The following is a 13,149-nucleotide window of genomic DNA, read 5'->3' as shown; positions in this document are numbered from 1 at the left end:
GTTAGGCATACTAACTGGCTTCTAACTGGTCAGTGCACTACCAAAATCTGTTCACAGAAGAAATTTATGTTTTAAATAAATCTTTACATATAAATCTACATATAAATCTTTATATAAAAAACAAATTAAAAATACAATCTTGAGATACTTCTATTATGTGTAGTAGAAGAATCCTTGATCAAAATTAAAAGAAAAAGTGTTTTCACAAAAATATTTTATTTTTCAGAATTTTTCACTCAAACAAATGTATTTTGGCAATTTTTTTTGAAAAATATTCAATTATAAAGAAGATTTTTGTTTTGTTTAAAATGTTAACATTTTTCTAACCCATTTTGATCAGTTTTGCTTTGAATTTCTGAAACCTGATTTTGATTTTAGTGACTTTATTTCATTTTTAATTTTCTTATAATAAAATTTTCTACAAATTCTGTTAAAAAATTTTATTTATTTATTGGCAATTTAACAAAGTTAATTTATAACAAACTAAGAAATGTTTTTTTTTACACAAATATTACAGGCTTAGCAACAATTTTCTCAGAAACTAATAGAGATATAGTTCTGGAACCTATTTTATCCAATTCTTTAAATCAAAAACATAAAACAACCAAATCTGCCCATTAATTTGGGTTCAAAAATTTCAGTCTGGCTTTATTTTATGCTTAGAGCAAAAATGAAAGTGAAATATTTCACTTAGGTATAACTCGAAAACAAAATGTTTGCAGACTTATATTATTGTTGTGCTGTTATTATTATATTAATGTTCCAAATCAGTTCACAAAATACTGCCATGCAATTTAAAATCACCTGTACATATTTTTCTATAAATGTTAATTAAGATTGTTTAATTTTTAATGATTTAATCTTGTTTAACTGAAAGACGCTGGGGGACAAATTGTTCTAACTCTTTGACACACTGAGTTTATGTTAGTTCTTGAAATCAGAATATATTCCAAAATTAACTGTTCAAATATAAAAATACATCAATTTTTTATAATGAAGGGAGCTAAAACATTTTGATTACATTAAAGTTTTAAGTATCCTTAAGAAGTAGAAAATTTTTAGAAAACAATACTTTAAATAACAATATGTGTTAATTAAGGGGACTATAAAGCTTAGGACCTGGAATGGTAAGGGGTTTCCAATCTATAATGCTTTAAAATTACACTTGTGTTTAAAGGTAAAATGCACTTTAAAACTGTCAAAATAATACAGTTTCTTTATTCTTATTACTTCATTTAATTTTCTTGGAAGTAAAATATGTTCAGAAAAAGAATATTGAAATATATATATACACACTTTTTTTTTCTCAACAATCGGATTCAAGGTATGAAACTCAACCATCAAGGCAACAACAAGTGTAATATCAGTTATGTCAATTAACCAAATAATTCTCTATAATAAGCACAGTCTCATCCTGTTGTTTTATCATCAAGCTGATACAATATCAAAAAAGGGTGAAAATCAGGCTAGTCATAACAAAGTTATTTCAAGTATTATGTGCAGCTAAGCTTGAATGTAATACTGCCATTAGGCAAAGAAAGTAATGTAAAATTAACCAATGTGTAATTTATACTTTCCATCAAAGGATTGCATCCTTTCTGAATGCCTAATAGACAATAGTTAAAATGTGAAAACAATTTTTGTGATAAAACAAATTATTGATTAATTCATATTTAAGGCTTTTGAAATTTGATTAAATGAAGGAAGAATTAGACAATATAAACAGTATGTGAATTGATCCTACAGAAATCAAAGGATGATTTCATCTAGATCTGAATACCTATTATACATTAATAATGGTTTACGCTCATCAATGGGATTTTAATGCTTTCCCCAAAAGTGTGTGTTCAAAATCCATACATCACGTCACATACTCATTGAAACATCTATCTTATATCTCACAAATTAAAAATAGAAACCAAAGACAAACTAAAAAAAAAAAAAATTCATTAAGATAGGAACTGATTATATAGAAAATAGATCCACGAGAATGAATGAATATAGACATATAATTGAAAAAGGAAAATACTAAAGCTATGATTAATTTAAAAATATTTCTTATTTAATAAAAGTTAAAAAATTAATTGTATAATAGTGGTTTTATACTGAAAATTGCAGGTAAAACAAAATTAATAACATTATTCAATAAATCAAGAAGAAAAATACGACATAACTATATGTAATTTACATAAAATATGATATATGCATAGAAAACACAAGTTTTATCACAAGAAGTAAAGAAAGTTCACCTTTTTTTAACCGATAAACAGTCCCATCTTGGTGCTCACCATCATTTAGAAATAATGTTTTCACTGTATCTTCACACATTGTAATACTGCTAGAAGATTCACTGGAAAAAAAATGTTTAAAAAAAAAATAAAATCTTACAATATAATTATAAAACTTGAGTGAAGAAATTAAACTATGTATTTATGAATAATTTTGTTACAGTCTGATAAAAAAAATTATTAAAAAATTTAAAAAAATATTAGATAGTGCAATCATACTTGGAATAATTTTAAAGCAAATATACAGTTGACGCTTTTCACTTCTAACTTGTTTCCACCAATTCTCTCCTACCACACAACTCCCTACAATGATAGAATTACAATACACCATCAGCAGAGTTATATAAGGGGAATTCAAACATTAAAGAGGTATTTTCATTTTTCCCAATTAGAAGGCTAACAATTTCTTCTTTATCATTCACAACCTCATAAATTCTGTATACTTGAATAATGATTCATTACTTAATTATCTGTTATTGTGATAGTAAGATCTTAAAATATGAGTCCAATGTCAGTGTACCACGGAAAAAATACAAGTAACGATATTTTTCTACATTGAGAAGAGATGAACAACACGGTGATTAATTGCAGTATCAATGGCTTATCATATGGAAAACATAGTGTTACACATTCCTTCCAGGATTGAAAAGCAGAAACAAAAGAATGGTAGGTACAGCACAGAAGAGTAATCTTTAAATTTAAGATATTGTTAGACTAAACTATTGCTTTATATTGTTCTAAAATAACGTGATTCAGCACAAAAAAAATAGACTGTCCAACAGATCATAATTTAGGATTTTTTTTTAAACAAATAAAAAACTTTGCATCTTTAAACGTAATTTCTGGATGCAAAATTTGTGTGTGTGTGTGTGTGTGTGTGTGTGTGTGTGCGTGTGTGTTTTATAATTAATGTTTAGTGCATATGAACGACAAGGCTGTAACTTGTATATTCACAATTCTAATACATTAATATAGGTACCATTAGAGAAAGTGCTCAAACAAATCACTGAGGGATTAATTCCCTTCTAACAACTAATGGTCTTTATTTACTATGATTGAAACATACAATATCACTATACCCACATTTACAAAAATATAAACACCAAGCTAAATACTGGAATTAGAAAGCTCTTAAATTTATTTTGTGCATCCTATAAAAAACAAATACAAACACTTTTATTATAGTTACAAACAGGATGCAAATTAATCTAAATGTGGGAAATTTATTCTTTATTATATTGCTGCGGCTCTACAGCTTAACCATACCCACTCTCTATGTTTTCAGAGAACTACAAAATTATATTTTTGTTGATTTTAGTATCTGGTATATATTAAGACACATTTGTAAAAATTTAGAGATTTAAAATCACATTTTCATGTTTCTATATTCTGAGTAATGAACACAAAATAATGGATGCCCAGGAAACATTTCAAACTAGTTTTTCTGTCAGAGCACACAGGTGTGATATGACTTTTTCTGAATTTGTCAGTCAAAAACTATATAAACTAAAAAAAAAATGTTATAAAAAACTCAAACTCAATGGCTCAGTTACCAAGAATGAATTTAAAACAATTAAAAAAAAACTTGTTTAAATTCAAAGAAAGGGCAAGTGAAGGTGCAGAAAAAAGCGTTTTCATAAGACAAGATAAGTGAAAAAAAAGGAAAATTAACCCTAGACTACCTGTCACAGAATTGAAAGAAATATAGATGTGACAGCTGCTTAATAGACTGCTTGCAACTGGATGGAAGGCTCAATGATCAGCTATAAAGCAGTTCTTAATGTCAGTAACTGGGAAAAAGGCTCAATAGCTTTGAAGTGTTGTTCTTCAACATTTAAGGCCAAAGGCTGTTGACATAAATAAGGCATCAAATGAAAAATTAAAATAATCACTAACACATATTCAAAATAGTTGAATACATGCAAATAAAAAAGGTTTTGGATTTTTTTTATTTCTTGAAAGCTATCATTTTATGCCCAAACTTGTACACTGAAAAGCGATGAATATATTATGACATAGATTCTGTAGGCAAAATTTGTCACATGTATTTCCATAAGGAAAGAAAGTTTTTTGACAAAATTTAGTGTTATGCACTAAATCCACTACACTGCTAAAACAATGATAAAATTTTTAAAAGACGAAAACACATCAGTGCTTCAATATCCATGAAAATCTTAAACTCTTTCAATATTAGTTCAGTTGAAAGGTTTTTGGAATTATCATACAAAGAAGCCAAAAGTTCACTGAATCACAAAAAAAAACACATAAATTAATAATGTGAATTCACAATGAAGAAATAAAAAAAAATTGTTCAGTATACTTGCTGAAACTTTTCTGAACGATGAATAAAACCTAATTAGGAGTAAAGGACATTTTAAGTAGTAGATAATTACAGACTGTAGGTATAACATTTTTCTCTTAAAAATTAAATTCTATTTAAAACACTATATTGTGTGGTAAAAAAAATGGATTGTCTGACATCAAAACAAGACATTTTTGTTGTTCACTTTATCAAAGTATAGTAAAAAAATAATTTTAATATGTATATTTAAACACTTTTGTTGCTGTTTTTAACAAGATCATTTTCATACTGCATTACTACTTCTTCTTAATACTATTTATATCTTAATGATGTTAACCATATTCATACAATTTTTTTTTTTTAAATAATATAAAACAAGTATGGTCTTTCAGTCATGTTTAGTTAAATCTCTTAACTTTTGAATAAAACTCAACAATTAAATTTTAACAAGTAAAAGAGTTTATGTCAAAAAAAGACAAAGAGAATTTTGTAAACATAAAAGTTTTTTTAAACAATTAAAATGAAGTATCCATTATACTTTATTAATTATTAATATCAATAAAAATAAATTAACTACCAAGATAAAATAATAAAAGTTGACAAGGAAAGATAGCTTTTGATCATAAGACCATCTTCGGTTTTAATTTTTAACTACAACTAAAATTAGAAACAGTTATTATTTTTAAATATTATAATACTGTAAATTAATCTAAAATCAAAAACCTTTTTATATATACATATGTTAAAATTAAAAATTACAACTGAAGATCAAAAGACATCTCTCATCAAAGGTGAATCATTTTATTACTCTATTAAGATGGTTAATTAATTAAAACTTTTATATATATATATATATATATATATATATATATATATAATGTATTTTTTTTACTTAAAAAACAAATAAATTGAAAGGTCTCTCTCTCTCTCTCTCTGTGTGTGTGTGTGTGTGCGCGCGCGTGTGTGCGTGCGCGGGTGCATGTGTGTGTTAATCATAAACATAATCAGATATGTTACAAAAAATAATTAAAAAATGGTTGTAATAATAACATAAGGTTTCTATCAATCAAATAAAAACTATTATACATAAAAAATTTAATTAATGCTTATCATATATTTTTCTACTTTCTTTTACTAGTATCATTTTAGAACAGACAGGTGTACAATTAAAATGAGATAATTAACATTACAATGAAATAGAATGATGAAAGATTATCCATTTTTTGCAATATACTGAACCAAAGAATTGTTACGTATTAGAAAACTATTCAAGAAAACATGTACATTAGTAACAATGCAATTACTAAAATATTAATATATAAATTAAAAACATTTCAATACTAATCTATAAATACAAAATAAATAAAACATGATAATAATAAAAAATGCATACACCACCTGTCAATGCTCCAGATACAACAATGACTAGCATAAAAGAGAGATTTAAAAATAAGTAAAGACAAAACCAGTGTAAGGAGAATACAAGACCACGCCAACAAAAGGTTTTTGTTATTAATGATATATGAGCAAGTTACACATGATAAAATTACAATATTTCATGCCACTTATACCCACTACCACATGCCTACAAGCGTGCAATAAAATAATATCCATTCATAATACTGTGTTAAAGAAAAAAATTGTTCTAACCTAATTGATAGAAACAAAGGTACTACTTCAAAAGAGATGCAGTAACAAAGACTTGAAATTTTTTCTAATAACTTGAAACCACTGTAAATTTCATTTTAAAACTCATCATTTTATGATGACAACTACATTTAAGTATCAGATTAACAACATTTTAAATTTCAGTGACTGATAGTACTAGAAATACATTAATTGATTATTAATTCATCTTAAAACTAAACAGTACTTCAAAGAGATTTGCTGAAACTTATAATATGCTGAATATAAAAATAAAGCATTAATATCATTAAATAAATGACAGTTAATGTATAATGCAATAATTGTGTTACAAGAAATATGATTCATTGACATTAATTTGTTTCAATGTGTTTTACCTCCATATTAAAAGATTTATTATTTTCAAATTTGTAAGACCAGGAATTAAACTGCAAGCAAATATAATCCTTTATAAATTCAGTTGACATATTTATTTATGAAATTAATTACTGCTTCATAGTGGGATAAAGTAAAATGAAAAACATGAAATCTGAAAGAAATAAAATGCAAATGTTTATTTTTAATAACACCTTTTTTTGTAGTTTACTTAACATGTAAACATATTCGATCAAATTTTTTTAGAAATACTGAAATTCTGCTCTTTTCTTATTTAAATGTATTATTTTTTGTCTATTTAAGATTATCAGAAAAAATCCTGAGTGGCAATCTAATAATAAAATACCCACCTTTTTCTGCACATTATTTAACATTACAGTAAAAAAGTTTTTTTACTAAAAAAATGTTTGTAATATTGGTTAAGTTCACATTACATATTCAATAAAAATAAAGATTTTATTTTTGCAGCTTAACTGTAAAGAAGTCAAATAAAACTTTCCAAAACTGTGTCTTCAAACTATTTTTAAGTCATTTTAAAAAAAAAGAAACTAAAAAAGTCAAATTATAGTTTACAACATATTGAACAAATATATTACATTATACACTATTAATGCATTCAAAAATCTATACTCAAGACATTTTTTTTTGGCTGGCAATTTTAAAATGTATGTGGAATTTTTTATTAAAGAAAATTAAGCAAACTGCATAAAATCTGCGTAACAGCTGACGGTAGGATCTATAATGATCAATTCAATATTCATTCTGATAGCTACATTCGTATACAAACACATCTGAATTGTAAATCTCCTCTGAATAACTACAATTAAATAATTATGAAATTTTAATATAAAACCGATTTAAAATTTTAAATTTTTTTCTGGCTACACTGAAAAATCTTTGCAATTCACTCATTAAAAGTCTTATTTTTATTTTCATAATTAACATTTAAATAAGTAACAAAAAAAATTTTCAAATTTTTTCAAAATTTGGGGCCCCAGTTCAACGGGCAAAAATTTTTGAATTTCGGGGCTCCAAAATCAATTTAGGAAATTTTTTAAGCAGTGATCCTTAACAAAAAATAAATAAATTTATAAAAAGAATTATTTAAACCTATCAAAAAAATAGCTTCTTATTTTGGGTCCAGGATATATTATAATGACCAAAATTATTTAAAATTTTAATTGTCCTTAGAGTGGCAAAAAAAAAATATTTATTTTTACTTTTTTTAATAATAAAAATTAAGAGACCAAAAAAACAAAAAATGAAATATTATATTTTTTAGAAGTGGGGAATAAAATTTTCTAAAAATATTTATACATAGGTTTAGCTAAACAAATTTGCTTAAGTACAGTTTTCTCTAAATCTACCAACACCCCATCCAACAAAGGTTATTTAAATTGGTTTTTTTCACAATAAACCTCTACTCATTAACAAATTTTGAAAAAAATTAAGATCAGTGCCCCATATATAGAAATATTTGCGCCAAATTTGAAGAAAATCGGTTTGGTCAATCAAAAGATATAAGACCAAAGGCAGTGCAACACACTACATACATTTTTTTGGTCTAGGTGAACTAGTTGGACCCAAAAACATACAGATTTGTAATAAACCCTATACTCCATTATTGACACAATCACCATACTTTCTCTTTTAATATAGATTCCTGGTATATTCGGCAAGAATGTAAAAATTAGTTAATACTCCTGCCTTATAGGTTAATAATACTGCATATTTAATAGTACTGCACATATCTAACATTAGTCAAACACCAAGTAATTAATTGTACCTACCACTAACTTTGATGGCATTCTAGGCATTACAAAACCAACAAGTTATAACAGGATGTAGTTTATCCCTCATATAGATCTGAATTAATGAATGACTGTTAATAATTAAAACCCAGACATAATGATTAAAACTGTAACATGTACAATAGAGTAAAGCATATACATTTATAATTTAATGTTTTATGGTCAGATGTAAATGAATTATAGTGTGAAGTAATGGCAAAAAAAAAAATATAAATGATGTCACAAAAGGAAATCTTCAAGAGTGTATGATTTTAAAGTATAATTTATTTTCTGCACAGGTCATCAATAATAAAAAAATTGCAAAAACTTTTTTTGTCAACAGTTAACCGATTTTATGATATTATTCTTCACTCCTTTTTATTCTATGCAAATCTTTTGGCCTAAACATATTTACTACATCCTCTATTATCTGCTTTATATATTCGTCATTCCCTTCTTCTAGAGCTGTGTCCTTTTAGGCATCTCTCTATTTCCAAATTAAACAAACCTGGATGTCTTAATGCATAGCCCACCAACCTAGTTTTATCTCTTTATAAGAATCTGCCACAAATTTCTCTCTTCTCCTATTCATCTTAAGATCTCTCACTAAAAATTTTATCAATCAATTTTCATTGTTCTGTAATGCTGTATTTCAAAGATGCTATTTTTTCTTTCTGTTTTTTTCTACTGTCCACAATTTACTACCATAAGCACTATATTCCACACAAATATTCAAGAATTTCTTCTTAATTCTAAAGCTAAGCTATAATAATAACTCAAATATTTAAAGTTACCTAAAATTTTAATTTTTAGTTTACTATTCACATACACACATAATAAGTATAAACAAATAAATAGTCAAAATTAAATCAGCCAGGTAATAACTTAATTAATACCATATGTAATTCATTAATCAAAATGATAAAATATATTTTTAAATTTTAAAGAAGTAATTAATGTGACTTACTTTCTAGGTATAAGAAGATATATTTCTGGAAAATTTTTCCATAACTACTGTCAAGTCTCAAGTCTCATTACCAGCGATATTGTAGATGGGCTAATAGTAATAATAATACTTTAGTAATATAATATTTATAGCACTAAATGTACAACAAATGCATGTTAACATATTAACAAACTAATATATACAGATCTTGCATAATTTTTGACAAACAAATATTTCAAAAACAGCATTATTCAACATTAATAACAACAGTACCATCTACAAACCATTCATTAAATAACACAATAATAGTAAAAAAAAAATATCTTCTGTGAGCATATTAAATGCATAATTGGAAAGCAAGTCATATATTTTTTTTTTAAATCGTACCAAAATAGAAAAATTATCAATAGTAATTTTAAAAATTAAAAATATAAAAAGTGCATGTCTTCAAAACATTTCAATTATAGAAAAAATTTGTTACAACATAATGATTTCATAACATTTGGAATGCCAAAAGGATTAATATCTTCAAAACAAGAAAAATGTATAATAAAATAATCACCAAACCAAACAAATTGAAGACTTGGAAACACCCAGATTGGAAAAAAGGGGAATGGCAACTCGATCATGTTTGCATGGACCGGAAATATCACAAGGAGATTTATAATGTAAAAGTCTTGACAGGAACAGATACTGGATCGGACCATTACTTAATTACAGTTAAAATAAAATTCACCCCGCATAAAAAGAAAAAATCCCAACCTAAAAACAAAAGAGCTTATGATCCACATAAATTAATAAACAATGCCATCTTTGAAGAAACAAAAAAAAAATCAAATTAACTAATAATTTAAAAGAACTGACATCCCAACTGAAAGAAATAGCTGAAGAACTAGCCCCTATAAACCCAAGAAAAAAACACCAATGGTGGAATGAAGAATGTGACAAAGCATTCAAAGACCGACACCGAGCTTGGATCAACCACCAAACCCGGAAAACTGAAGAATCTAACCATGAATTCACCAAACAAAGGAAAATAACTCAGAAAATTATAAGAGGAACCAAACGACAAGCCCAAAAAAACTTGATTCAGCAAATAAAAGAAAGTTCCAATAAAACTAACTCCCGAGACTATTATAAAATTTTTGGTCAGGCTCTTCAAAGATATGAACCACCCACCCTTATGCTGAGAGGAAAAAAAGGAAATATGGCCCACACCAATAAAGAAAATGCTGAAATTTTGGCAGAAACCTTCAATAGACTCCTCAACTGTGACGACTCCCCAGAGCTTTTTGAGATTGACACTGAAACTCCAGTTAAAACTTCACCGGTAAATATCAACCCGCCAACAATTCAAGAAGTTCTCGCAGCCTTAAATGAAATAAAAAACTACAAAGCAAGCGGAGAAGACCAGCTTTTCGCAGAACTCTGGAAACACTCATCAGTTTATTCAGTCAAAACTTCCCTACATCGTGAAAATATGGAACGAAGAAAAACTTCCAGAACACTAGACCACAGCCCTCATTCATCCATTACATAAAAAAGGGGATAAAACTAATCCGGAAAACTACAGAGGCATATCTCTCCTGGATTGCACATACAAAATCCTGTCGAGAATCATATACAACCGATGCCAAGACCAACTTGAACTGGAACTTGGGGAATACCAAGGGGGATTTAGGCCATGGAGAGGTTGCCCGGAGCAAATAATATCCCTAAGACTTATGATGGACTTATATAAAAGAAGGAAAAAACAACTAATAATCACCTTCGTCGACTTTAAAAGGGCCTATGATTGTATACACCGACCATCCATGCTGAATATTCTGAGAAACCTGGGCCTTCACCCTAAACTCGTAAACATGATAAAATTAACTTTAACCAATACCCAGTCCAGAGTGAAATTCAGAGGTGAACTCTCTCAACCCTTCTATATAAAAACTGGATTGAGGCAAGGAGACGGCCTCTCACCACTCCTTTTTAACTGCGCCCTCGAATTTGTCATGAGAAAATGGTATGAAATAAATCCCAAAAATATAAAAATGGGTACTAAGAAAAACTCCATCTCACTAAATTGCCTAGGATTTGCAGATGACCTCGCTCTTTTAGCAAATAATATTCAAGAAGCCAAAACGCAAATCATGAGCCTTCAAAACCTAGCACAAAAGATAGGGCTTCATATCTCTTTCGAAAAAACTGAACTAATGGCCATAGATCCTCTGGTAATAGAGCACATTACGGTAAACAATCAGAAAATTAAAATAGTAAAACAATTTAAATATCTAGGGGAAATAATAACTTATAATTTAAATGAAAAAGTGACATGGCAAAAAAGGACAAATAAAATGATTAAATCCCAAAAATTAACTTGGTCAACATATAACAAAAAATGCCTTTCTGCTAAAACAAAACTTAAACATTATAAAACTGTAGTACAGCCAGAAGTCAGCCAGTTGAAAAAATTCTGAAAATAGAGAGGAGAATTGTCAAAACGTGTATCAATAAAAAACACCAAAAAGAAGGCCAATGGTGGATTGTGCCAAATGAGGTGGTGTATCGAGAAATAGAGCCTGTTACTGATACTATGCGGAAAAAGAGAATCTCTTTCTTTGGTCATCTTATAAGGACACCGGAAACAAGACTGTCAAGAAATATCATTGAAAAGCTCTGGTTCCAAAAGCTAGAAGTAGGATGGATCAAAGAAATTAGAGAAGATATGAAAGAATTGGGAATTTCCCTGACTGACCTACAGAATAAAACTGGAAAAATTACAAAGCTAAAAGACAAAAGCATTAGATTTAAACAAAAGGCAGACAAACGACAAAGTACAACGAAGAGGGTGTTTAAGGATGAAGAAAAGAAAGCAAGATCTGATCGGATGAAGAAATACTGGGCAGCTCGGAAGAGTAAAATAACACGCTTTTCTCAGAAAGGATCCAACTAAAATTGACTTAAGTGGTCCCATGTTGGCCGTAAAAGCATAATAATAATAATAAAAATAATCACCAATCAAAGCTGTACTTAACAAATCTTTTTAGTTAACTAAAATACACCAATGAAGGGTATACTTCCCATTAGGATGAAAAATCTGAGCTGCATGACAAACAAATAAAACAACAAAAAGAATCATTAAACAAATAAAACTATTATTATTATTAAAACTATTATTATTAAACAAATTAAACTTAGAAACATAAAAATTATCTATAAAGTGATTATGAAAATGATAATGATAATAATGAGAATGATGTTGAATGTAATGACAATAGTAAAGAAAAACTGAAATTACCTTAAAATTTATGCAAGCAAAAACAAATATTATACATATTATTTTTTTTATTTAATGATTTAAATTCACAATAATCTCATATAATTATAAAAATAACTTTTTTTCTTATGCTCTCATTTTTTTTTATCTCAGAATTCATGATTTCGGCTTAATTATATAACAATGAAACCAGAACAATGACTACAATATATAATAGATTTTTAAAAACTACAAAAGCAATTCAATGCCATATTAAAAAATGCTGATAAATAGACAAAACAATTCTTTGATAACGGATATCTTCCTAATGCTTGTATGAAAATATTAGCTAATAAATCACAACAAAAATAGCACTAACATGATGTATATAAAAAAAAATAGGTAGCTTCACCAAAATACTCAAGAATTATTTCTAATAAAAGACAGGTTTTGAGCTTTCCATAAAATATGTCTAATATAAACAGAATTAGAACAAATAGAGTAACTGGTAAATATAGATACCTTTCAAAAATTCATTCATCTCTACAATGTAAGTG

General features: G+C 27.3%; 1 protein-coding gene across 10 annotated transcripts in view; it reads right to left on the bottom strand.

The window, feature by feature from the left end:
- LOC142324285 (glycogen debranching enzyme) overlaps nucleotides 1–13,149 on the bottom strand; it is a 145,931-nt gene that overhangs the window by 106,362 nt on the left and 26,420 nt on the right. For 7 of the 10 annotated variants that reach the window (XM_075365208.1, XM_075365211.1, XM_075365203.1 and 4 more), the window contains one exon: nucleotides 2,250–2,350. In XM_075365208.1, coding sequence (XP_075221323.1) covers nucleotides 2,250–2,328 — 79 coding nt within the window. In that variant the 5' untranslated portion in view covers nucleotides 2,329–2,350. Of the gene's footprint in view, nucleotides 1–2,249; nucleotides 2,351–5,988; nucleotides 6,087–6,611; nucleotides 6,743–9,366; nucleotides 9,457–13,149 lie in introns of those variants that run through there. The other 3 variants (XM_075365206.1, XM_075365207.1, XM_075365210.1) reach the window with 3 other exon arrangements.

This window comes from Lycorma delicatula, chromosome 4 (genome assembly GCF_047948215.1).
Source record: "Lycorma delicatula isolate Av1 chromosome 4, ASM4794821v1, whole genome shotgun sequence".
NCBI classification, from domain to species: Eukaryota; Metazoa; Arthropoda; class Insecta; order Hemiptera; family Fulgoridae; genus Lycorma; species Lycorma delicatula.
This window is presented reverse-complemented; position numbering and strand designations above follow the sequence as displayed.